The sequence below is a fragment of the Nycticebus coucang genome, chromosome 7, assembly GCF_027406575.1.
Source record: "Nycticebus coucang isolate mNycCou1 chromosome 7, mNycCou1.pri, whole genome shotgun sequence".
NCBI lineage: Eukaryota > Metazoa > Chordata > Mammalia > Primates > Lorisidae > Nycticebus > Nycticebus coucang.
Window position 1 is genome coordinate 136626118 of NC_069786.1, and position 26765 is coordinate 136652882.

General features: G+C 53.0%; 1 protein-coding gene across 2 annotated transcripts; it reads left to right on the top strand.

Moving 5' to 3' along the window:
• Positions 1 to 2556: 2556 nt before the first annotated feature.
• On the top strand, positions 2557 to 7927 carry LOC128590755 (E3 ubiquitin-protein ligase ARIH2-like). 2 transcript variants are annotated; one of them, XR_008381332.1, is made up of 5 exons: positions 2557 to 3025; positions 4230 to 4327; positions 4587 to 4754; positions 4932 to 5710; positions 7449 to 7927. XR_008381332.1 is itself a non-coding variant. In XM_053598145.1 (4 exons), exons 1-4 carry the CDS (start codon positions 2896 to 2898, stop codon positions 5412 to 5414), a joined length of 879 nt encoding a protein of 292 aa, XP_053454120.1. In that variant the 5' UTR covers positions 2557 to 2895; the 3' UTR covers positions 5415 to 5752. The 2 variants fall into 2 exon arrangements, 1 of the variants encoding a protein (XP_053454120.1); XM_053598145.1 differs by lacking the exon at positions 7449 to 7927 and having other exon boundaries at positions 4932 to 5752.
• Positions 7928 to 26765: the final 18838 nt, after the last annotated feature.

The window sequence follows — 26765 nt, forward strand, 5'->3', positions numbered from 1 at the left end:
TGGACACACAGACGTGCATCTGGCCCAGAGGAGGGAGGCTGTACCCACAACCCCCATTCACACCCATCCTGATGCTGTGGGCTGAGAGCTGCCTGTCTAGACAGACCCCTGATTGCAGAGGGGAAATGAAGGCTGGAGAGGGGGCGTGTTGTCTACTGATTGTGTGGCCTGGAGGCCTGGCCAAGTCCCCTCATTACCAGTGTAGGGCTCCTGCCCCAGCCCCCTCTGCATGTGGGGGGAGGCAGGGCCATGGGCTTGGGACATTGCCTAGAGACCAACTGAGGAGCCCTCAGATCCCCCTGGGCCACTCCTTGAGCATCCTTGAGGCAGGAGGGAAGGGCCTACATATCTGAGACTGCTCCAAACCTCATACTCAGGTAAGAGGGATCATCCCAGGATCTGGAGACCACTTGAGGGGCCCCATCCTGCCCAGCCCCATGACAGGAGACACCCCACTCCCCACGGGACCTTCTCAGTCTCCCACTCACTTCCTCCCTAAAGTCCTGAGGCCACTACCGCCCAGGATGGCAGACTCAGCTCTGGGAACAGGAATGGCTCAGCTGGAGGGTGGGGCCCAGCCCAGGCTCTGCCTCTCCTTGGGGACAGGCAGTGTAGATTGAGCCCTGCTCCTGTTTTTGGAAACTCTCTGCATATCTCTATCCTGGGGTATGTTTTGCTTTGCAACGTCCAATAAATACCAAGGAAGCAAGGCCTATTCTCCGGCTGCCAACATTGTCCCCAGGGAGCCCCTGGGGATTTGGAGGGCATAGGCCATGTGGTCCCTGGAGCCAGCAGGTCAGAGCTCTGGTCCAAGGCTGTGGGAGAGGCCAGCCTGTCCCCTGGCTCTGGAAGACAAGGGGAGCAGCCAGTGAGTGGTCCTGGGATTGTGCAGATAAGGCTGCTGGGCCAGCCTTGTCCCCAGAACCTGGGTCCCTGCATCCCCAGTCACACTGCCCCCTGCCCTGGAAGTGGACTGGAGTGGGTACTGAAAACACGCCCCAAGACTTGGGGGGCCTATGGGGGAAGTTGAGCAATTCTCAACCATCAGGACTTGGCCAGAGCCCTTCAGCCTCAGGGGGAGTCTGCATAGCCTCCCAGAGCACCTCAACAGCCTTCCCCAGAGCTGTCCCCATGCCAAATACCCAGAGCCGCAACAGCCTTGTGGGTCGAGACAGAGCTGTCAGTAGCCCACTCAGACCTCAAACAGCCCTGAGTTAGCCTTTGGCACCTGGCCTGCAGGAAGGACCCAAGGCAGGGTCTGAGTCCCACCTGAGTGTCCCTGGACAATCACTGCACACAACCCTGTGGTGCAGAGGGTCTGTCCTGGCACCTCTCCCCATGGCCCTCTCCTGGCACCAGGTGGGGATCCTGGAGAGACAGCACCTCCCCAGGGTGCAGGCAGTAGCTGCCTGGCCACCAGCCAAGGCCACTCCCTTGGGCTTCCTGGAAATGGCCATTAAGTGACACAAACAATTCAGAGTCAGGTTCAGTTTGCCACTGAGGCCCCCGTGGGAATAAAGCAGTGCTTGTCTGATCTCCCTGAGAGGGATTGTCCCAGCCCTAAGAGGAGACATTAGAAGGGACTGGGGAGGCAGGGGACAGAGGCCACCTGTCTCTCTACATCTACCAAGGCCAGGCAGGAAAGGGCCCCTTGTCCTCGGCTCCCGGTTGTCACAGGGCTGGTGCCCACATGACCACTCTTCCTCTCACCTACCTACGGGTGGGAATCCCGGTGCACTTGTCTTCCCAGAGGGATCCAGAGGGAGCCATCAGCCACACCAGGGTCACCCTGTGCCTCCACCTGGGAAAGTGACCAGCCTGGGTCCTTAAACCTAGGAGTCCCGAGACCCAGGAGATGCCACCACAGTGCCTTTGAGGATGCTGGGCATGATGGCCCCATGTTGTGGGGACCCTCCTGGGGCTCCCCAGATTCTCTCAGCAGCCCAGCAGGAGGGGCCTCAGACAGCGCCTGCTCCAGAGGACAGTGCAGCAGGGGCTGGGCAGAGGGGCTGGGGCTCTGCCAGGGGGTTCTCCTGAGGGGAGGGAGCCAGGAGCTCAACTGGGACCTACTCTGTTCCTCTTCCTGGCAGAGCCCCAGGGGTCCCTCCCTCCTGTGATGGGACACAGGGAGGCTGTAGGGGGGCCTGCTGGGGAAAGCCTTGCTGCCTGCCCTCCCTGCTCAAGGCCATGTCAGTTTCTCCCTGCTTCCAGATGCATCCGTGTGTTGTAGCAGCTCCAGTGACCGTCCTAACTTGTCCCAGAGTGTTTACACCATGCTAGACCCTCGGTAGTTGGCCCATGCTTGTTGGAGGTATATGTGCACGATTCCTGAGTAAATGTGGCTCAGTCCTGGAGACTGTGGGCTCCACAGAGGCCTGGGGTGCCTTTCCAAGTTACCCCTAGGTCTTTGGCATTTGCTGAGCCAGGGAAGAGGGCCAACTTTCAGTTTTGTTTCTCTTCTGGAGAACGTTTCTGAGCACTCGTGGCACTCTCTTCCCCTGTATGCCAAGTGGGATGGGGGGTGGGGTGGGAAATCCAGGAGAGGAGGGAGGGGCGTCCCTCCAGCCCCCACTCCCAACCCCACCTCTGGCAGGGCTTGGCCTACCCTGGGAGAGAAGGGGACAATGCCACTCTCCCAAGGCCAGAGTTCAGCGGCTGCGATGTTTTGGCAGGAAGAGGAGAGGCCTTGGCAGGGGGTGGACCTGACCTTGACTTCCGCCTGAGCAGGAATCCCGCACTGCACTGGGCTGGGCTGGGGCTGCCTGGAGGACCTGCTTCCCAGGCCTGGAGCCCACTAAACATCTGCCTCAATCCCTGGGGTTGATCTGATCTTCACCCTGACCTTGACTCACTTTACAGTGGGAAGGTGACTGGGAGCATTGCCCAGGACTCAAGATGGGAGCAAACCTGTGTCTTGAGCAGAGGCCAGTGACCCTGCAGAGAAAGGTGGTCAGTGGCCACTCCAAGAGCCCAAGTAACCCTGAGCCTCGCCTCAAGTTTGTACAAGGCAAAGACGAGATAACTGGTAAGTACTGGGCTGTGAGTGGGGGGCCATGTGTGCTCTACGTGTGTTAAAGAGAGCAGGATTTAAGCAGAGATCCCTAGCCCTACAATCTCCTAAACTGTAAAGTAATTTGGGGGGGGGGGGTCTGAGAGAGCCTTGCTCACAGCCAACTCCCTGAGACAGCATCCACACTGGTCAGTCAGGCCCAGGCAGGACTGGCACAGGGAGCGTGGGAGATGAGGTCAGCCTGGCAGCAGGGGTGGGAGGAGCCTGTGGTGGGGGTCTTTCTTGACAAAGTAGGGAGGGGACACTGGATGGGATACAGGTGCTGAGAAATGGGGAGAGAAGTCCCGGGAGGGAAGACTCTAGGGTCCAATCTGGAGCAGCTGGACAGAGGTTAAGTGGCTACAGACACGGAAAGGCCCGAACCAGGCACCTGGGCTATCTTAGCTGTACCCCTCTTAGAACCAGGTGCAGGGCCAGGAAGACTGACAGGTCCTCCTGGGACCAGCAGAAATGTCACAGGCCAAGGCCTCTCATAGATCCCCCCCCACCCCCCCAAGGCTCTGCAGCCAAGCAGGCTCAGAGAAAGTACAACCTTCCTGGGTCCCTGCAGAGCCCCAGAGGAAACCTCCTGCCTCCTCCCTCCCCACTGGGCTGGGCTGGAGAGTGCAGCTCAGCGTTCTGGGGGTGGGGTGGGGGGTGGCCAGCCTCCACTGTCCATGCACACCAGACACCTCCCCACCTGCCTTTGCTCCTGTGGTGGTGGAGGCTCTGGCCCTCCCTCTCCAGCTCAAGCTGGGGAGCAGTGCTGCTGGGGCTTGTGGCTGGGAGTCAACCCCCTGGGCTGTCTCTTCCACTGTCAGAGGGCTGTCCGGTCCCCACCCCTGTGCTGTCCTGCTGCCTCTCCTGGCCTCAGGTCCTACTGCCCCACTCCATGCAGCCCTCAGGGCCAGAGGGAAGGCTGGGCAAGGGTGGGCAACCCAGGGAGGGACCCACAGAGATTTCACCCCTTGCAAAATGCCATGTTTTCAGTTGTACATGGGATGAGACTGGGCTCAGGCCCAGGACAGAGCTATGGAGAGTGAGGAGATGTCCAGGACAGAGACCAAGGGGCGACCCTAAGACCAGCCCAATATGGGCTGAGCGCCACAGCTCGGACCCACCCATGCCCTTGACACTTGCACTCTGGAGGTCCATTGACACAGATCCCCGGTCCTTGCAGGGGATGAGTATGACGGCCGGGCCCGGGTGGAGATGAGCTGTGGGCACATGGTGGACCCTGGAAGCCTAAAGGAGTGGTGCCGCTGTCTGATGGAGAAGGTAGGGCTTGGCCACACGCAGCTGGGACAGTCGAATGTTCCCTGCCCAGAGTGACCCAGAATACCTCCAATCAAGGACTCCCCTGAGCCCAGGATGCAGTGTGCCCTGGGCTCTGTGGAGGCCTGGTCAGGGCCATAATGCACACATATGACCCTTCAGGGATGCGGGAGGCTGTGGGGGCCTGAGGAGGCCAGGCCTGAGCTGTAGCCACTCTGGGGCTGTGGCCCCAAATGCACACTGTGCCCCTCCATCTTTCCAGGGCCACTTCGAGCTTCACTGCCCTGCGGAAGTCAAGGGGCAGAAGTGTGGAGCGCAGTGGTCCTACCCAGAGGTGCGCCACTGTGCCCAGCTGAGTAAGTCCGAGCAGCAGGAGTTTGAGGAGGGCCTGACCCAGAATGCCATGGGACGCTACTATGAGGTGAAAGAGGTAGGTGTGTCTGCGGGCACAGGGGCCCAGCCCTGCCCTGGCGTGGGTGGGTCTCAGCCCTGGGAAGGCACCTGAGCACCCTGCAGCCCTCACTGCCCTGCCCCTTCCCCGATGCTGCCCACACCACGCTGTGAGGGCAGGGCTGTCCTCGCCCCGTCTGAGAAGCTGCCCCCATAGTGCCCCGGCTGCCGAAGCTTCGTGAAGCGCCAGGATGAGACCCTGCTGTGTGTGTGGTGCCCCATCTGCTCCACCGTGCGGGGACAGAGGTACGAGTTCTGCTGGCAGTGCCTGCAGACCTGGAGAGGGCCCCTGTCCTCAAACCGCTGCGTCAACAAAGACTGCAGTGACCCGAGGCTGCACATCCTGGCCACCTGTGCCACCACAGACATCACGAGCAAGATCCTAGGCTGCCCCTCGATCCGGGCCTGCCCCACGTGCGGGCTGCTGATCAAGCACAAGGAAGGCTGCAAGTACGTCCGATGCTGCCGGTGCCGTGTGGAGTTCTGCTTCACCTGCCTGGAGACGGCCAAGGCCTGCAAGGCCACCCAGCCAAAAAGCTGGTACTCGCAGTGTGCCAGGGGCCTGGCCCCACGGCAGAGCCACGTTCCTGTGTGGAACAAGCAGACGAAGAAGAGGAATGGTTGGTTTTGTGAGTGGTGATGGGTCCAGGCAGTGCCTGGTGCTCCTGCCGCCATCCTCCCTGCCGCTGCCTGAAATGTCCTTCCTGCCAGTCACCAGCCCTTTCAGAAACAACTGAGAGGAGCTCCTTAGTCTGTGACTGATGCTCGACCCCCAGAGCAGAGACACCGTTCCTGAGGGTCAAGGACAGGGGACAGCAGGGACAGCAGCACATTCCGGGTTCTCTGAGAGACCGAGGGAGGAATGAAATTGTCAGCTTGGACAGGCGGAACACTGCAGCATGCCAGATCCACAGCGCCAGCTCACTGACCACACAGGTGGGCAGGTGGACAGCTGGCTGGCTGGGTGGGATGAGTTGGTTTCTGACTGGATGGGTGGGTGGGTGGGTGGGCTTCTGGTAGCTGGATGGGTGAGTGGAAGAAGAGATGATGGATGGATACACAGAGCTATATACAGGAGTGAAAGAGAAAGATAACTGAAAAGAAGGAGAAAGGAAGGGAAAGAAAGAGAGGGAATGAGGACAAGCTTACACAGGCCAGGACTTCCTCCACAGACACGTGGGGCTCGCACACCTGCTCAGACACGCCTTCACAGAGTCGCGTGCACCTGTGAGCTCCTCGTGAGCATGCTGGGCACAGCCCCTCAAGTGAGGCTCAGGGTCCCTCCTCACACTCTGTAGGCCTCCTGAGGGAGCATTGCTGGGCCAGGGGAAGGGCCAGTCAGGAGGGAAGAAGGCCAGGAGCCAAGCCCAGAGCAGGAGACCTACAGCAGCTTCCCCACATCCTTGAGGACAGCAGGGTCCAACTGCCCCAGCAGTTTGCCCCCATCAGGACAGCACCCTCTGTTTGAAGGCTCCTCCTGGGTGTCTCCCACCCCAACCTCTCATCAGGAGTAATTTCCTACCCTCATGGAACCTTGGGCAGTCAAGGGCCACCACATGGTATGGGCCACCTCAGGCCTCTTTGGTCCCTTTCCTGAAGGGGGCTGAAGGCGCCTGGGGGATCAAGCAGGTCCCTGGCAGTGCTAGGACCTGCTGTCAGCTTTAGCTTTGGAGAAGGGCTCCTTCTCCTCCTGGAGAGAATGGCACAGACGGTGAGATGAGGGTGCCTGGCTTCTCCCCCTGCCCGTGTTTGGATGTCTGAGGATCCCCGGATGGAGCTGGAGGTGGGGGTCTAGGAGCCCCACATTGGACAATGGGTCTATGAGGGGCCTCTGAGCTCTTGAGAGGATGAACCAAGGCTCCTGGCTGGTCAAGGAGAGCTCTGAGCCCCACTAACTCTGACAGGAGCCTGGTCCTGGGGCTCCTGGTGTGGCCTGTGGCCACAGTAACCCATCCTCTACCCCTCCCCTGTCCTCCTGATGTCCCGGCAGTCCAGCCTCCACATCTGGAGAGCTTTTCTCCAAAATGCTCAACAGAAAGAGAGAAAACTGAAGCCGGGGGCCCCAGCATGCAGTTTTGAGCTGCTCTGAGTGATCAGGGGCCCTGCCCAGGGAACAGAGAGGCGCAGATCCCTAACACCAACTGTAGTCGGGGTCTCTATACCCCAGTGGGAAGCCAGTGGGCAGGGGAGGGAGTGCAGGTGGGACTTCCCGAGGGCCTCTCAGAACCTCGGGGCCTCACTCCTCCCTCCAGGACCCAGAAGGCTTCCTCACCTTTGGGGACTCTCTAAATCCCAAACTGTCTGCAGCACAAACATAAGGACAGTGGGCCCCTGCTGTCCAGCTGTCCTGTTGTTAAGGACGGGGCAGGTGGCAGAGAGGGTACTGTGGGTTAAAACCAATAGCAGAGAAAAGAAACCACAACAGCAGGGTCTTGCGGGCAGGGACTTCCCAACCAGGAGCATGCGTGGAAACCAGGCACTCCTGAGCCAGTTACCTTTCCCTGCTTGATGCACAGGAGACCAGTGTGTTTCAACATGTTTTATCTCACGGTACACTTGAACCTACAGTTAAACTTCTGCAGCACACCTAAATTATGTTGATCAAAAAAAGAAGAAAAATACAAATGTACTTACTGTGCTTTGAACTTTTTTTTTTTTTTTTTTTTTTTTGCAGTTTTTGGCCAGGGCCAGGTTTGAACCCTCCACCTCCGATATATGGGGCCGGCGCCCTACTCCTTTGAGCCACAGGTGCCTCCCTGTGCTTTGAACTTCTTTTCAAAATAATTTAATTGGCCGAGTGCGATGGCTCACAGCTATAATCCCAGCATTGTGGGAGGCCTAAGCGGGTGGATTGCCTGAGCTCATGAAGTCGAGACCAGCCTGAGCAAGAGCAAGACCATAGTCTCTACTAAAATAAACAAATAAATAAATAATAGAAAAACTGAGGCAAGAGGATCACTTGAGCCCAAGAGTTTGAGGCTGTGAGCTATGATGACACCATGGCACTCTACCCAGGGCAATAGCTTGAGACTGTCTCAAAAATAATAATAATAATAATAATAATAATGTAATTGATGATCTTTAAAAATTTTCAAAGTACACCTAAGATCCTCTGATTTACACAGGTTGAAAATCACTGCATTAGAGTGATAAAAACCACACCCTGGCACCACCCTGACAGCCAGGAACAGCCGTAGGTGGGTCCATTCTAAGAATTCTCCACCCCTTTCTGAGGAGAACTATGAATATTCCCCCCACTTAACATAAAATTAAGGGACTAACAAAAAGGAGCAGACTCGGGTGTCCCCCCAATAAGCACTGTGTGTGCGGATTGCCCATGGACGTCTATTTGAGCCATTCTTTATCTCTTGGAATTAAGGGTCAGGGAGCACAAACCTGAACCTGACAATGAACCCAGGGTCTCCCTCCCTTCCAGGGCCTCCTACCTAGGACAGACCTGGGCTTGGAAAAATATAAACAAAACTCAGTCTCAGGGAGAGGGGACCAGTGACCAGGGGTTGAAAGGCCCCTCTGGGCATGTGGTTAAAGCCCTGAGGGGGAGTGAAAGGCCAGCGCCAGTGTGGACCCTGCTGTTAAATGTGCTGCCATGGGCTTGGCGGAGGCTGGGATCTGGCTGGGTGTGGACCCCCACAGGAAGGGCACAGGCTGCAGGGTGACAGGCCACCTGCTTGGTGAGTGGCCAGGGCCAGCATCGTGTCTCCTCATGAGGCAGAAGCTGGCTAGGGTCCCTGCCCTGCTTATAGCCTACTGTAAGCATCTGGACTCAGTGCCTTCTCCCTGGGCTGTGGTCAGCTGAGCTCCTGTGCATGAAATGCAGACTGATGGGGACACATTTTGTTGTCGTCTATGAGGAGAGCATGGGGGGGGGCAGGAGAGAGGGAATGTGGCAGGCCCAGGGGCCTCTGCAGGCAAGGAGCAGAGGCAGCACCTGTACACTGCCAGCATGGTTCCCAGGATAGGACCTTGGCCCTCAGAGGATTGGTTCCTCTGCTCCTGCCCACCACCTGCTGGCAGGTGGGCTGGGCCAGGTGGGTGCCCTGTCCCTCTGGCCCTCTGCCTTGCTGGGCCTGGGACAGTGTAGGGCGGGCACTGTCTGAGAGACCTCACCCTGGACCCTTGGCCACAGCCAAGACCCCCATGCTGGGCCAGAGGGTTCCCTCCTAGAGAAGTTCAGGGTAGCCCCAACTGCTCTGGACCTGGGTTCCTCTCCCTTCCAGGATGGGTGGGAGGGAGGAGACTCTAGTCACAGGGCTCCCTCCCTCAGCAGCCTCCTCCCCTAGTGGCCTCTGCACTCACTCAGCCTGTTCCCTCTGCTGAGAAGGACCCTAGTCTAATTGGCTATGAACTCCAGCTGGCCCTCAGGGCTCAGTGCAGTCCTCAAGGGACTCCAGAGCATCGAAGCCTCCTCTGTTACCTCATGGGTAACACCCATACCTCCACCAGCCCTGGAGCCCTGGCCGATGTCCAGCACTGAGTCCCCACAGTGTCCCCACCTCTACCCACCCATGCAGGCTGGAGAGCCTTGCCCAGCAGGGCCCGGTCCAGCCTAGGCATGGGGCCTGGGGCAGAAAGGGCTTCTTAGGGTCCCCTCTCGGCCTGGTGGGAGCAGGGCTCTCCTCCAGGCCTCTCATAGTCTGGAGTCTCCAGGAATCAAGTGGCCAGCCATGAGCTCAGCACTGACCACTGTCTGTCTCAGAAATGTGCTTCATGGGCCAAAGCTGCCAGCCAGGGTAGTGGAAGCCAGTGGGTGGCCCTTTGCTGGGACTGAGCTTCCCAAGGGCCCAGGGCTCCTGCCAGAGCATTCATGGTGTCTCCTCAGGAGACTCAGGTGCAGATAGCTGGTGTCAGGAGAGCAGCTGGCTTCTGGGGGGGGAGGGGGGAGGGGTGCCTAGGGGCAGGTGACCCAGAGGGCAGGAGGAGCCCTGGCCCTCACCCAGGCAGAAACACAACCCAACTGCAGGGAGCTGGGGGCACTCACTTAGGTAGGGACCCTGGCCCAGGGAGTCCACAGCCCAGATATGGGAGCGGGTAAGTGGTTCTGGGTCCAGAAGCCCAGGTGTGAGTCATGGAGCTCAGTGGAAGGCTTTGAAGGGCTGGGATGGTCTCCAGGACCCAGGGCTGGCCAAGTGGGCCAGGGGCATCTCAGACCCCGGGAAGACGCCAGGCCCTGGGCAGTCCATGTGGGCACTGCTGACTCTGCTCCTGGCCCTGCAGCAGGGAAGGCTGAAGGTAAGGGGCACAGGTGTACAGTTCCCAGAGGCTCAGGTGGATTCTCCCCTCCACCACCAGCCAAGAGGTCAGCCAGCCAGTGCCAAGGCCCCGCAGGTGCCCAAGTCAGGTGGCTCCTGCAAGGGGCTGGGCACATGGCTGATCTGAACGTGTCCCTCTCCTTCTTCTTTGCCACCGTTGCCCTCTGCGAAGTGGCCAGGAGGGTGTCCAAGGCCCTACTCTCCACAAACGCCTATGAGAACTTCGCCCGGGAGGCAGTAGGCGCGGCCCAGCTCGGGGCCTGTTGCCTGGAGATGAGGGTGCTGGCAGAGCTTGGGCCCTGGGCTGGGGGTTTCGGGCCCGACCTGCTGATGACACTGCTCTTCCTGCTCTTCCTGGTGCACGGAGCCACGCTGGACGGGGCCTCAGCCAACCCTGCCGTGTCCCTGCAGGAGTTCCTAATGGCCGAGGCGTCCCTGCCCAGCACACTGCTGAAGCTGGTGGCCCAGGGGCTGGGTATGCAGGTTGCCTGTGCCCTGACGCGGGTCTGCTGGGCCTGCGAGCTGAGCGACCTACACCTGCTGCAGAACCTCATGGCCCAGCACTGCAGCTCTGCCCTGCACACGTCCGTGACCCATGGGGCACTCGTGGAAGGAGCCTGTGCCTTCTGCTTCCATTTGACCCTCCACCGCCTGCAGCACAGCCTTCCTATCTTCAGGGTGTCAGCCCTAGCCCTGCTAGTCACCGTCACAGCCTATACAGGTGAGCCTTGCTTCCCTCTGCCCTGGGTGCCCCTCTGGACTGCTGCACCATGTGGCTGCCATGCACACCGCACCTATAGTTACCAAGATGGTGCTCTGGCCAGAGGAGCCCACGAGCCCACAGAGACAACGGCCACCTCCCAGGAAGCTGGCCAGTGGATGAGGACCAGCCAGCTGGACCTGGGGCCATGGGAAGGGGCCTGGTCCTTATGAGGGTCACCCTCCAGGCTGTGCTCCTATCTCGTGCCAGCTGATACTCTTCATCCCAGAGATCTGCACCGGGGCAGGGGGCGTCTAATTCTGATCTGAGAACCCCAGTGTCACCATCACCCCTCCTAAGAGCATCAAGTCCTGTGGACTCTTCCTCTCTCTTGCCCCTGAGCTGCCCACCTGTCTCCCAGGAGCAGGCTGACCTATGACCAGGCTCTCAGGTGTCCATCAGCCCCAGCCTCCTCTGTTCTTCACCCCCTGCTCTGCTCCATCTGCAGACTGTGTCACTGGCCCTAACCCCCTCCCAGAAGGGCAGCCTGTGACTGGCAAGTTTCTGGGGACAGGTGTCTTATAGGGCCACAGGGGCCTCCAAGGAGCAGCTCCTTTGTGTTCCCAGCACCAGGGATACCAGGGCAGGGGTAAGGCTGGGTGTTTTCAGGGCTCCATTCCTTGGGCTGAGGGCCCAATAAGGACAGAAACACATTCCTTGACACTGACCTTGATCTGGCAGAGGCCAGACAGCACATAATATGGACTACACAGGCCACAGGAAGGTGCTGCAGAGCATATACAGATGGGGAAACAAAGGCAGGGTGAACAGGGGCTCCCAGTGACAAGGACTGACGACCAGACTACTGGACTCCTGGCCCAGGGGACACCCAGAGATTGCCTGCCAAGTTGCCTCCCTGGGGGCCGGGGTGCCCGGCATGATTGACCAGAGATGCCTGGGCCTTGGTCTGCCCTGGCTGGCTCCGGGCTCTATGTCCAAAAGGCTGCCTGCCCTAGCCTAGGCCAGACCCTGATCTTGCCCTGCCTACCACCCGCCCATTATTGGTGGAGGTATCCTGGCCCTGGGCCTCTCTCTTTCCCTCTTTCTGTGTGTCTGTCCACCCCTCTCTTCCCAACTTAGACCACCTCCCATACAGCAGGATTGCTAGAGGCCAGATGTGGTGAGCTGTGGGGAGGGCTACTCCCTGACTCTGCAACCCTGGCATTGGCTGAACTGGCCTTGGTGCCCATCGGTGTAGCAGGAGCTCAGGGGCTACAACCCCAGCCCTAGCGCTGAGAGTCTGCGCAGGCCTGTGCAGCGGAGAGGTGGCCACTGGCAGGGCAGGGACGAAAGCTGTGTGTGCTCTGCCCACAGCTGGTCCCTTCACATCTGCCTTCTTCAACCCCTCCCTGGCTGCCGCTGTCACCTTCCACTGCTCAGGGCACACTGCACTGGAGTACGTTCAGGTGTACTGGCTGGGCCCTTTAGCAGGTAAGCGCAGGTGGGGTCCCTCAGCTGCTGGGGCCCCAGCGCTCCCTAGGGAGGGGGCTTTGGTGGGGAGGGGATGGGGGAAAGGTCAGACCTCTTGGGCCAGCTCCTCCCCCAGGTGGGCAGTGGAGGGTGACGGCGACTGCCCCATCTTGGTCACAGGAGTTACCAGAGGCAGAAGTCAGGTATGGAGGGACAAGTAGAGGAAGCCTTCCCTGTGAGGGGTGCCAGGTGGGGTTGGCACCTGCAGGGGGAGTTCCCTTGTCCTCCCAGGTACCAGTCCCGGTGGCTATGGAGCCTCAGAGCTGCACTTAGATGACACAGGACCATTCTGCCCTCACAGGGCTGGAGACATGGGGGTTGCTGGGCCTGGAGGGGGTCCCGGTGGGGCTGCCCTGTGACTTACCCTCCTGAGCCTGCCCCTCCTGCCCTACACCATGGAGCTGCACAGAAGACCCATAGGGAAGGCCCTGGGCCTGGCTGACTGCAGGGGAGATCACGGAGCCATCGTTGATCCACAGAATTGAGGCCCTGTGAAGCACAGGCCCTTCCCACACCTGGTCTCAGGCCCCTGGTCCTTCTTCAATCTCCATGCCTCACCAGCTGGGTGCTCAGGGCCCAGTGGGAGTCTGAAAGCTTCCTGTCCTTTCTGTTGGGTCTACACTGGGGCAGGTCTCAGGGGAGAATGCAGCCTGCCCTGGGAGGAGAGACCTGGCCCTGGATGGTGGCCGGGATGTCATCCTCAGGGTGCACATTGAGAAAACGGGTGTCCCCCTTCTGTGCCCAAAGCCCTCCCAGAGGCAGCCCTGCATGTGGGCAGCTGACTGTTTCCCTGGGACGTCCCATCTCCACTCTGGGGCCTGCGGGGCTGCTCTGTGACACTTCAGCCAGGCGTTCACCCTGGCCGATTCCTCAGGGAAGGAGGGAGCTGACACCCTGGGCACAGTGCAGCTGCCACCCCTGGAGGGTTGTCCTGTCCTGCACAACCTCTGCCATCCCCACGGGTGACGGTGGGCTTGGTTTCTCTCTTTCTCTCAGTGACCCAACACTAAGGTCTTCCATCGCCTCCCGAGGCGTCTGTCTTTCACCCTGGGGTGATCCTTCACCTCTGTCCTGGTAGTGCTTCTGTCTCTGTTCTCCATGTCTTCTGCCGTCTGGCTTTATTCCTTTATTCCTTCTTTCTGGTGCAGAATGCCTGACAACAGCTCATGAGGAAGGGTGCCTGGCACTCAAAGTTCAGACCTCCTATGTCTGAAATCAAATGTCTTGATTCTGACCTTGGCTGTAGCTTTAAAATTGAACTCTGGGTTGGAGTCAGTTTCCTACTGCATTTTGAAGGCCCTTCTCCATGACTGCTGGAGTAGTTTTCAGGGCTACCACGGCAAAGTACCACAAAACAAGAGGCTCCGGGGAGGCCCCTTCCTGCCTCAGCCCGGCCTCTGTGGCCCCTGGAAATCCTTGGCTTCCGCTCGGTATGGACACTTCACTGCAACCCCTGCCTCATCGTCCCAGGGCACCTCTGTGTGTGCCTGTCTCTTCTCCTCTTCTTCTGGGGACACTAGACATGGGATTCAGGGTCCTCTCGGCACCTGCATGACCTCCTGTTAATTTAACTGATGACATCTACAGAGACTCTATTCCTGTAAGGTCACATCTGAGGTTCTGGGAAGAATGTGATTTTCAGAGACACCCAGGGACCTGTGGTGCGGAGGCTTCTGAGAGCCGACTGGGAAGAGGCCAGGTGCTCAGCAGCCTCTGTGCACGCGCCCATCCACCTCTGCTTTAGTACCAGCCCCTGCCCTCGGGGCACTCCTCCTGCCCTGAGTTCAGAAGCCCTCCTAGGGAACAGCCTCATCTCCCGCCAGGGCAGGGTGGGGAAGTCACCATGTTCTCCTGCAGGTGGGCCTTGGGGACTCTGAGTGTATCTCACACAGACCTGCAGTGTGTACTCCTAGGGTACCCGCCCCCAGAGGGACCCGGGCTGCTGACTGCTGACCCTTTAGGTCATGGAAGACGCAGGCTGGTATCTAGCCCTCACCATTGCTGAGAGAGGAGCGGGCTCCCGGGAGGCCTGCATGGTGTTGCGTACCCACCTGCTTGTCAGCTTCCTAAGTTCTGTCATGTGTCTGCCTCGCCCGTTTATCTGCGTGGCTGACATCTCCACAGAACTCTTTCCCTATCATTCTGGTCAGTTTCAGGAAACACCATATTTATCCACAAATTCAAATCCAGCCTCTGGCCTTGAGGGAAAGGGAGACTAGAGGCAAGTAAGCAAGGGGGGCTGGCTTCTAGGTGTGAACACCCAGCTGCCAACTGGCTGGGTGCTCTGAACAGGTCTTGTCACCTCTCTGGGCCTTCCCTATTCAGAAAGTTCAATAGGGGGCAGTGGCAGCTGTCACCTGGGGGCCGTGGTCAGGAGTTCAGGCTGCTGCATGTTGTAACATGACAGGTCCCCTCTAGAACATTGGGGCCAACATGGCACAGGTAGAATCCTCACACTCTGGGGAAGCGCCTATGGCTCAAAGGGGTAGGGCACCAGCCCCATATGCTGGAGGTGGCAGGTTCAAACCCAGCCCCCGGCCGAAAATTGCAAAAAAAAATCCTCACATTCTTGATTTCTCCTCTTGCCTCTGCAATCTGATCTTGCCAGTGACCTGGAAGTTCAGGTGGGAATTTAGGATTCCTAACTCTTGTGTCTTGGGTAGAGGCAGAAAGTAGAGTCACCCAGGCCAGGTCAGGACCCAGGGCCACCCACAGCCTCTCTTCCCTCCTCTGTGCCACCCCACCCCAACCCCCACCCGCAGACAGCCACCCTGGGATGGGACACCCCTTCGGGAGGCAGTCCTGGGAAGAAAGGGGCCACACAGGCTCTGGAGATGACTCAGGACCCTCGGACCTACAGCATGGTCTAGAAGCACCCAGGCACCCACAGGCGAGTCCACATCTCTAGGAGGAGGACACACTGGGGGGATACAACTGTCCAGGAAGGCCCAGGACAGGCCCAGCCAGGAGCCATGTGTTGGGAGGGCCGGGTGTGGCACCTCCTCCTGTCTAAGTACAGAGCATCTGACCTGCCGTCTCCTGCAGGGATGGTCCTGGCCGTGCTGTTGTACCAAGGCCATCTGCCTCGCCTTTTCCAGAGGAACTTGCTTTACACTCAGAAGAACAAGTACCGAACCCCCAGAGAGAAGCCGACCCCAGGCTCTGGAGAACCCCAGGAGCCCGCAAAGGGCTGCAGTGGCCGGGAGCGTGGGCACAGAAGGGTGGGACAGCCTCGGAGCTCCCGCTGGGAGCTCACTTCTGGCTGCTCCCTGGAACCTCCCGGAGCCAAGCCGGAGCCCCAGCCTCCCTCCCCAGAAACCAATTGTCAATAAATGGTTCCTTAACCTGCTGTTCCTGGCCTGACAGAGGCTTCTGGAAGGGCCGGCAGGGGTGAGGGGAAACACCTCTGTCTCAAACAGGCTGTTTTCTGCCTCTTATTTACAGAATTGGAGTAAAAAGTACGATCTGAAATGGCAGACAAAAAGCCCAGAGTGAGGGGTCGTGGTCCCGAGATGTTGGCACTGGTGGCCCTATGTGACCCCTGCGTGCCCACAATACAAGGAAGTCTGAGTGGCTGGGGCAGTGAGACCTGCTGGGGACACTGTAGGTGGCAGCAGAGCCTGAGGCCGCAGGCGCATAATCTGGGCACAGGGCACCCAACTCTAACACCTACCAGAACCCTGACCCTTGGTTCAGTGACCCGCTGGTCGGCATTGAGGGAAACCCTGGTCAAAGGTACAGACAGCAGCTTATCAGGAACCTTCCTCCCCAAGAAGACAGAGGCCCCTCAGCTGCAGTTTCCTGGGCCCAGCCAGAGACGGTGAGGGTGATGGGGCTCCTGCCCGTGGCCACCCTGTCCTCAGTGGGCAGAATCTCAGGCACAGCTGCTCTGCCATTTGAGGGGGGTACAGACCAGAGGAGGAAGCAAGCCAAGGTCCTGGCCAGGCTTTTCCTGGAGATGGGAGTGAGGTCATGTCTTCCCTCACCAGCTTCTGATAAAAGGAGAGAAAGAAGGATCCACCCTGTCCTGCTGGGGCAGCCCCTCCCCTCAGCCCCTCCAACACCAGCCAGCCTCCTCGCACAGTGGGGAGCAGAGACAAGGGGCCCAGGTCCCTAAAGGACCCTGGGAATAAGAGTTGACAGCTGCTGCTGTGGCTTATAGGCCAGGGGCTGTGCGGGGGCAGGGCCAGGGCACGGGGTTCCTGGTGGAGCAGCAGCAAGGGGGACAGAGGATGTGGCCACAGGAAGAAGAGGAACTCCCCAGGGAGGGGAAACCCAGCAACTCTGTCCCTGCAGCCATCCTTCCAGTGCCTGCACAGATATTTCCAGGGCAGGAAACTCTGGCTCTCAGGCCATAGGTTTTATCAGCACATTAGTGCAAGAACAGTGTACGCTTGGTCATGGCAATCACGTTCGCCAGGAAGATGTTAGAATTACTCAAATTTAAAATCAGTTTTTGAAAACTTCACCACTGCAAAGCAAAATACACAAGCTTTGCAACACTAATTAAATTTAAAGATCACCCTATGTGATGGTGTGAAATTTTGGAAGAACTAAGTATAGATGTGCAAGACAATTTCAGAATGAGTTTTTCCTTACCACTGATGATACAGGGACAAGATTCACAAGGATGTTTTAAGTTTTAAGCAAGTCATGAATTTACTTCTGGCTTCTCATATACTGTCCGCCCATGTTGCAGGAAATGTCAGGAGAAATGTTAAAATCTCCATGTGGATATTTGCATTTAAAATATGGACAAACCAACACAAAATTTATTGAAGTGAAGAGTGAAATGACTTTAGGAAAATGGTTTCCAAGAATTATGAGTTCTAGATGTGCTAAAATTCGTTTTCCAGTGATTCATCAGAAACATCTCCCGTGTTCTCACGGCCTAGAAAGTGCTCTCAGCAGCCCTAGTAATGCACGGTCCAGGAACAGGAAGATCTTTCTCAAACTGAAAAATTATCCAGAACGATGCATGATCTTGCATTTGCCAAGACTGACCCATGTTTCTTCCAATTAGATTGAGGGAAAAGGAAGTTGCTAAAATTATAAATTTCCCCAATGTAATTACTGCCTTTGCAGAAAAGGCTTCAAGGATAATCATCCGAGGCCCAAAGATCTCTCCTTTTTAAAGAGTTCTCTGTTGTTCATGTGATAATCACACCCAGCTCTCATTATGCTGCTCATTATGCTACTGTGTCTGGTCGACAAGGACTTCTGTGGGAGGACTCCCCTCGTTTCTGCCATTGTCCTCTGTTCCAGCACATAGAATGCCATGATAGCACTTTGGTTAAGCTGTCCCAGCTGTTACCACTAAAGGAAAACTATCAGATTGCTGAATTTGTCAGTAACTTTCCAGATCCACTCATGATAAATATGTTCCATCAGTAATAGCTGTCACTAACTTCTCAGATGTCCCTAATTTCACCACTTATCTAGACTGACCTCTTTTCTTACTGGCTTTCTGGGTCTAATTGCTTCATTATTACCACCCTTGTTTTAATGTGCACTGTGTTGTGAATGCAGGAAACTCTTTCTATACCGTAGGACCTCCTTGATCTATGAACTGCTGGCTAGACAAATAATTTAAATCAGATGAAGTTAAAAATACGTCCCTACTATGTCAACAATATTTATATCCAAAGTATCGTGTAAATGGATTCTAAAAAGCTTGCAAAGGAAATGACATATGATTCAATTTGTATCGTCAGCACTTCCCAAGAACAAATCTATTCATAACACACCCATAGGAGTAGCACTCCTGTTCTCCCCTACCCGGCCTCCTTGGATATGTGTTTGTATGTGGCACAGGACCTGATCCACCTGCACAGGGATGGGCACACCGTAGCCTTGGCAGCTTACACAAGAAGGCTCATGTTTGCCGTGACATTCTGTGACACCCTTATCCTTACACAAGCATGCTAAAGGACTCCCTTTCCCTCTTCATTATAAAACTAAAAGGTCTATACTATCAGGATATAAAGATATTATAGGTCGGGGCAGCGCCTGTGGCTCAGTGAGTAGGGCGCCAGCCCCATATGCCAAGGGTGGCGGGTTCAAACCCAGTCCCGGCCAAACTGCAACCAAAAAATAGCCGGGCGTTGTGGCGGGCGCCTGTAGTCCCAGCTGCTCGGGAGGCTGAGGCAAGAGAATCACGTAAGCCCAAGAGTTAGAGGTTGCTGTGAGCTGTGTGACGCCACGGCACTCTACCCGAGGGCGGTACAGTGAGACTCTGTTTCTACAAAAAAAAAAAAAAGATATTATAGGTCAAGGCATCCTAGGCATATTATCTCCAAGTGCTGAGTTTTATATCAATAGTCTATGATTCAAAACCCATCCACCACTGTTATATAACTGAAAACACTACAAAAAGACTTTCAGCCCAACAAAAGTATCTAAACTCCCTTGCTGAGTAGTACCAAGTGATAGGATTGCTCTAGCTTTCCTCCTAGCCACACAAGGAGGTTCTTTGCGATTGTGAATGATGCTGCAATAAACATTCAAGTGCAGTGTCTTTCTTACAAAATGACTTTTTTTCCTTAGAGTAAATACACAGTTGTGGGATTGCTGATCAAACGGTGGGCCTACTCTTAGTTCTTTGAGGGATCTCCATCCAACTTTCCACAGAGGCTGTACTAGTTTGCCGTCCCACCAACAGCACATGAGTGTTCCTTTCTCTCCACATCCATCTGTTTTCTTGGGATTTTTTTTAATAAAAGCCACTCTCACTGGAGTTAGGTGATACCTCATTGTGGTTTTGATTTGCATTTCCCTGAGGACTAGAGACACTGAGCATTTTTTCATATGTTTTTTGGCCATTAATCTATCGTCTTTTATTTTCTCCTAATTTTTTTATTAAATCATAACTGTGTAGATTAATGCATTTATGGGGTAGAATGTGCTGATTTTATATACAGTTTGGAATGCTTACATTAAACTGGTTAACATAGCCTTCACCTCACTTACTTAATTATTGTGTTAAGGCATTTATACTCTATTCTTAATAGATTTGACATGTACCCTTGCAATATGCACCATAGTGGAGGTCCCAACAATTACCCTCCCTCCATCCAACTTCTCCCATCCCCTCCCCCTCCACTTCCCCCCTTCATCCTGAGCTATAGTTGTGTTTTATCTTTCATGTAAAAGTGTGGGTGATTATATATTGGTTTCACAATAGTATTGAGTACATTGGATACTTTTTCTTCTATTCCTGAGATACTTTACTAAGAAGAATATGTTCCAGCTCCATCCATGTAAACATGAAAGAGGTAAAGTCTCCATCTTTTTTTAAAAATTTTTTTAAGTCTCCATCCTTTGTAAGGCTGCATAATATTCCATGGTATGCATATACCACAATTTGTTAATCCATTCATGGGTCAATGGGCACTTGGGCTTCTTCCATGACTTGGCAATTATGAATTAGGCTGCAATAAACATTCTGGTACAAATTTCTTTGTTGTAAAGTGATTTTTAGTCATCTGGGTATATACCTAGTAGAGGAATTGAAGGATTGAATGGGAGGTCTACTTTTAGTTCCCTAAGTTTTCTTCAAATTTCTTTCCAAAAGGAATGTATTAGCTTGCATTCCCACCAGCAGTGCATAAGTGTTCCCTTTTCTCCACATCCATGCCAACATTTGTAGTTTTGAGATTTTGTTATGTGGGCTAATCTTACTGGAGTTAGATGATATCTCACAGTGGTTTTGATTTGCATTTCTCTGATGATTAAGGATGATGAACATTTTTCATGTGTCTGTAGGCCGTGCACCTGTCTTCTTCAGAGAAGCTTCTGTTCCAGTCTCTTACCCACAATGAAATGGGATCACTTGTTCTTGTTCTTTTCTTTTCTTTCTTTCTTTTTTTTTTTTTTTGAGACAGGGCCTCAAGCTGTCACCCTGGGTAGAGTGCCATGGCATCACAGCTCACAGCAACCTTCAACTCCTGGGCTCAAGCGATTCTCTTGCCTCCACCTCCCAAGTAGCTGGGACTACTGGCGCCCACCCACAATACCCAGCTATTTTTTGGTTGCAGCCATCATTGTTGTTTGCCAGGCCCGGGCTGGATTCGAACCCACCAGTTCAAGTGTATGTGGCTGGTGCCTTAGCCTCTTGAGCCACAGGTGCCGAGCCCACTTGTTCTTTTCTTATTAATAAGTTTGAGTTCTCTGTGGATTCTAGTTATCAAACCTTTGTCAAAAACATAACCTGCAAATATCTTCTCCCATTCTGTAGGATGTCAGCTTGCTTTACTTACTGTGTTCTTGGCTGTGCAGAAGCTTTTTAGTTTGATCAGATCCCAGTAATATATTTTTGGTGTTGCTTCAATTGCCCAGGGGGTCCTCCTAATAAAGTATTCTCCTAGGCCAATTTCTTCAAGTGTTTCTCTTGCACTTTCTCTAAGTATCTTTATAGTTTCATGTCTCAAGTTTAAATCTTTTAGCCAGTGAGAATCGATTTTTGTTAATGGTGAAAGGTGTGGGTCCAGTTCAGTCTTCTACAAGTCGCCATCCAGTTCACCACCACCATTTGTTAAATAGGGAATCTTTCCCCCAATTTATATTTTTGATAGGGTTATCAAAGATCAAATGATGATAACTGTCTGGGTCCTCTCTTGGTTCTCTATTCTGTTCCATACATCTACCTCTCTGTTTTTGTGCCAGTAGCATGCTGTTTTGATCACTATTGATTTATCGTATAATCTGCAGTCTGGTAGCATGATTCCTCCTGATTTGTTTTTATTTCTGAGTAATGTCTTGGCTATTCAAGGTTTTTTATGATTTCATATAAAACGAAGTATTATTTTTTCAAGATCTTTAAAGTATGACAGTGGTGCTTTAATAGGGATTGCATTAAAATTGTATATTGCTTTGGATAGTATGGACATCTTAACAATGTTGTTCTTCCCAGCCATGAGCATGGTATGTCTTTCTATTTGTTAACATCTTCAGCTATTTCTTTTCTCAGAGTTTCATAGTTCTCTTTATAGAGAACTTTCACGTTCCTTTTTAGGTAAATTCCCAATATTGCATCTTCTTTGGCACTACTGTAAAAGGAATAGAGTCCTTGACTATTTTTTCAGCTTGACTATTGTTGGTATATATAAAAGCTACTGATTTGTGAGTATCGATTTTGTGTCCTGAGACGCTGCTGTATTCCTTGATCACTTCTTTTGAAAAGCTTCTGTTCATGTTTCTTGCAGCTTTGCTTGAGTTCTTTGTAGATTCTGGTTATTAGTCCTTTGCTGGATTTATAGCATGAAAATATCTTCTCCCACTCTGTAGGTTGTCTGTCCTCTCTATTGATTGTTTCCTTGGCTGTGCAGAAGCTTTTTAATTTAAGCAGGTCCCATTTGTTAATTTTTATTGTTGCTACAATTGCCTTTGGGGTCTTCTTCATAAATTCTTTGCCTAGGCCAATGTCTGTAAGAGTTTTTCTAACATTCTCTCCTAGAATTCTTATACGTTCATGCCTTAGGTTCCAGTCTGTTATCCACTGTAAATTAATTTTTGTGAGTGGTGGGAGGTGCGGATCTTATTTCAGTCTTCTCCTGTGGCTATCCAGTTTCCCCAATACCACGTCTTGAGTAGCTCTGAGATTCTTTCTTCTACCTGATCTTGCCTATTCTTAAGGCTTTCCACTGTGTTTGTATTTCCTTGACGAACATTTTTTAAATTTCCAATAGCTCAGCCTAATTTTTCTAATAATCTGATCTCTCTAGTAAACTTTTCTTTCATTTCCTGCATTGTTTTGTGTTGGGTTTCTATTTTTTCTTGTTTTTTTTTTTTTTTTTTTGAGCCATAGCTCACAGCAACCTTAGACTCTTGGGCTTAAGCCATCCGCTTGCCTCAGCCCCAAGTACCTGGGACTACAGGCACCTGCCACAACGCTCGGGGTCTCGCTCTAGCTTGGAGCTGGTCTTGAGCTCGTGAGCTCAGGCGATCCGCCCTCCTCAGACTCCCAGGGATTACAGGCGTGGGCCATCGCACCTGGCCTATTTTCTTTTGTATTTTGTCATGCTTCCTTTCCATCGTTAGTCAAAATTCTTTCATTTATTTATTTATTTTCAGATAGAGTCTTACCGTGTTGCCCAGCTAGAGTGGCCTTGCCTCAGGCTACCTCACAGCAGCCTCAAACTCCTTGCGCTCAGGTGATCCTCTGTCCTCAGCATCCAAATAGCTGAGACTACTGGCACCTGCCACAACGCTGGGCTGATTTTTCTATTTTTAGTAGAGACGTGGTCTCACTGTTGCTCAAGCTGGTCTCCGACTCCTGAGCTCAAGTATCCTCCTGCCTCACTCAGAGTGCTGGGATTGCAGGCGTAAGTCACCGCGCTCCACAGGAATTTGAAATTTGCGGTCATTTCGATATTGTTTTGGTTCGTTTCCATTGGTAAGGAGTTACTGTTTTCTTTTGGGAGTGTCCTTTCACTCTGACTTTTCGCGTATTCGGAGATCTTTTGTTGATTCCTTCTCATCCTGAGCAGCTTTTGCTTGTTATTTTTGGATTTTCTTTTGTTTAGAAAACAGCACCCCAGTTTAACCTCAGTGATGCTTGTGAGCCAAGGTGTGCTCGGCCACAGCCTGCAGGAGTGGAGGATGCTAATGGACGACCAAAATTGGCCTCCCTGTCAGGAGGTGGCGCTCGCCGGAAGGAACGCGCTAGCATTGCTTTGGGTCCCGCGACCGCTCTAGCCCGTCGGGAGAAGCCGGCGACGCAGCGGGTGGGTGGCGGGTGCGGCAGGCGGCTCCTCACGGCCGCGGGGGCCGGCGGGGAGCTGTGCTGGCTGTACCGAGGTGGACCCGCGTCTGTCTCAGCAGGGGTCACAGGCCTGCCCCCAGCTGGCAGCACAGTAGCCAACCCTCTAATCACAAATCCCCCCACCCCCCTGGCCTCCCAGCAATGCAGCTGAGACGGGGGTCCGAGATCTGGAGTGTGGGTGCGTCCCCAGATCCCCAAACATCAGTCCCCGACCAGGCCCGTGCCGCAGCGCGATGGTCCGAGTCGCTGTCCCTCGGCTCAGGCTTGTCCGGCCCTCACGGGACCACTGGGCAAGCGGCCCTCCGGGCAGCGGGGCAGGCCCCGGGGGAGCAGGAGCCCGCGATGGGGACGCCCCGGGGGAGCGGCTCACCGGGCTCAGCAGCGCGGCCCAGGGGAAGGGCCGGCCAGGTCTGGGTGGTCGCCTCTGTCCGCTCTCCCGGAGCAGCCCATCCGGAATGTACAGCTGTGGAGTCACGCGGGTGCCCCAGGATCCACCAGCTCCCGGCTCCGTGTGACCCCAGGGCCGGCCGCCGTGTCCTCTGGAGGCTCGGGTCGCTGGGCGGCAGCGTTGGGGCCTGCGGAGCGCCCGGCCCTCCCCAGGGACTCCAGGCCTCAGGTGGCTCCTGCCGACATCTGCTTCTTCGCGTCTCGGCAGCTGCTCCCTGTCCGAGCTCGGGGACCCGTTGCAGCCCGGCCAGGGGTCCGAGTCCAGCCGTCGCGCCCGAGGGCCCCGGCCAGAGCCGCTCCGCGCCTTGGCTGCGAGGACGGCGGGCGGCCAGGGCTAGAGACTGGTTTGTAGCTGGTTCCAGACAGTTCTGTTCTTTATCTTGCCTTGTCGGGTGGAGACCCCCAGTCCGACGCTGAATGTGATGACAGGACTTCCTGTCTTGTCTCCATGTTCAGGGTTAAGCATTTTTTCTCCTGCCATTAGGTATGTCAAGCTTCCTTCCAGCCACCCTTATCCGGTTAAGGAATTTATCTTTATTCCAAGAGTTGATTAGCAATGAATGGTAGGGTTTTTTAATTATTTTTTATTTTTTGCAGTTTTTTGGCTGGGGCTGGATTTGAACCCACCACCTCTGGCACATGGGGCCGGCGCCCTACTCCGTGAGCCACAGGCACCACCTGAATGTTGGGTTTTATCAAATACTTTTTCTGCATCTACAGAGATGATAATACAGCTTTTATTAGTTTGTCAATGTGGTGGATTACATTTGTTTTGGAACCGTGACATTCCCAGGATAAGCTCAGCTTGGTCGTGGTGAATCTTTTTTCATATTATTAGATAAATGTGGTAAAATGTTACTGAGGGTATTTGTCTCTATGCCGGTGTAAGACACTGGTCTGTAGTTTCATTTTTCTGTAATGTCTTGTCTGGTTTTGGTATCAGGGTAATGCTTACCTCCAAAAATGAGTTGAGTTTATACACCTTCTTTATTTTCTGGAAGAGTTTGTGTAGAATTAACATTATTTCTTCCTCGAGTGCTTGGTAGAACTGACTACTGCAGCCATATGTGCTTGGAGGGTTATTATATTATTATTGAAGTCTTTAAACTACAAAGTCATTTTCTTTAATAGACATAAAACAATTCAGTTTATCTCTTCTTGAATGAGCTTTTATACTTTGCATCTTCTAAGGAATTTGTTCATTTTACTTAAAGTGTCAAGTTTATGGATATAATTTTTTGGTATTATTCCCTTATTATTCTTTTATTATCTGTGGAATCTGTAATTGTTTTGTTCCCTCTTTTATTCTCACATTGCTAATTTATATGATTTTTTTCTCGATTATTTCAGTTGAGGGGTTATCAATTTATTAGTCATTTCAAAGAATAAGAAAAATCATTAATTTTTCTCTTTTGTTTTATCCTGTTTTTAATTTTATTAACTTCTGCTCTTGTTTAATTTCTTTTGCTTGCTTGAGGTCAAATTTTTCTCTTTTTTTACTTTTGTAAGGCAGATGATTGCCTCACTAACTTGATACTTTTTTTCTTTTCTAATATAAGCACTTGGTGCACTAAAGTCCCTTTAAGCATTGATGTAGCTGCTTCCCACAAATATTAGTATTTATGTTTTCATTTTCATTCAAGATATCTTCTGATTTCTCTTGTGGTTTTTTTTCTTTAACTCATTGGTTATTTAAGAGTTTGTTGTTTAATTCACAAAATACTTATAACATTTTTAGTGTAAATTGCTGATACTCTGAAAGCATGTATGTAAAGTTCATTTGGAAAATGTCAGTGAGCAAAATTAGCCAATATGACTTTGGAGAAGGAGAAGGCAGGAGATACCAATGACAGGTCAGCACACCCTGTAGTTTGTAGGGACTGAAAAAGTGGCCCAGACAGGTGGAAGGAGAGAGGTAAGTGAAGCTGAGAAGAGAGTTTAGAAATAGATCCACTACATGTAGCTTATTTTGTGTGCAATAAAAGTGACACCTCCACTCATGGGAAAGGATGGCTTTTTCAATAAATGTTGCTGACAGCATTTGAAAGAAAGTAAAATATATAGGCCAGTCACACTGCTTTGCTTTGCCCTGTGTGTACCAAAACATATGCCAGATAAATTAATAATTTAAATCTATAAATGAAATTATTGTTATAAATAAACAAATGGACGGAGTAATGGAAAAGGAATTTCTAAGGATGTCCCGGTGTCATAGGTCCTCATGCCGACCTCCAGCTGCAGAGCAGAAGAACACACAGGCCCCAGCACGAGCTGTGCTCATGGCTGAGATCTGCTGTAGTGGAAGGACATAACACAAAATCTACTCTCGGAAAAGGTGGGACAGGTACATGTGTGGGGTCTGAAAGGAAACCAGCCACAGGCTTTCAAGTCTTCTCTCCCTGCAGTCACAAAGGAAGTGCTTCATTTTGAGCAACCATGTGTGAGAACCTGTGTGAAGAGCTGTCTCCCAGGAAATCTTACTAGACAGTGCCCGAGGGTTTGTGTGGAGGCCAGTCTCGGGGCGTGCCCTACCCGGACTCTCAGGAGAGCTCGATATGAACTCCATTATTTGCAGGGTCTGGGTACAGTGAGCCCTCATCATGCTTTAGGGGCAGGTCAGTACCAAGTTCCCAGGTGCCATCTGAGGACCAGCCTTGCCTCGGACCTTTTGAGACGAGCACTCACCATCTGCTGTGCCAGCTCTTTTCTTCACTCTGCTCAAGGTTTGAAATCCTGAAAAAAGACTGGCATCCTCGACTGTTAAAACACATTAAGGCCAAATAAAAGTAACCAAAACTGAAAGATAAATTTTAAAATTAAAGAAATTAAAAAATACAACAAAGGAATGAGATCGTTAGTACACATGGAAATGACTTTGAGAAGAAAACACAACAAGAGGCAACTCACAAAAGAAATAAAAATATTCAGACATGAAAAAAATTCAGAAACACTAATAAATGAAAATAGAAATATAAATATATTACCCGTCAACTAGAGAAGGCTAGAAACTCTGCTGCAGATGTCTGGGTACAGGCTGGCACTGGGTCTCAGAAGCCATGTGGTGGACACATGTATTGCTGTGTGTACAGACAGAAACTTCTACACAGCAATTCCAGCTAGGAATAAAGGCACAGTTCTGTGTGTAAGGGTGTGTGGCACTATTGGGTACTGCACTGAAAAGTTGAAAATTAACGTTATGATATGTTCATGTGATATATTACAAAGGCTTTAAAGTGCTTTATATTCATATTGGTTGACAAAATGCATTATTTATTTTTGAGG

Bases quoted from the DNA above. Each gene is read 5' to 3' on its own strand.
- LOC128590755 (XM_053598145.1), top strand. From the start codon at position 2,896: ATGGGAGCAAACCTGTGTCTTGAGCAGAGGCCAGTGACCCTGCAGAGA. The intron at 4,328-4,586 runs GTAGGGCTTGGC...CCATCTTTCCAG, and splicing joins GCCGCTGTCTGATGGAGAAG to GGCCACTTCGAGCTTCACTG. The intron at 4,755-4,931 runs GTAGGTGTGTCT...CTGCCCCCATAG, and splicing joins GCTACTATGAGGTGAAAGAG to TGCCCCGGCTGCCGAAGCTT.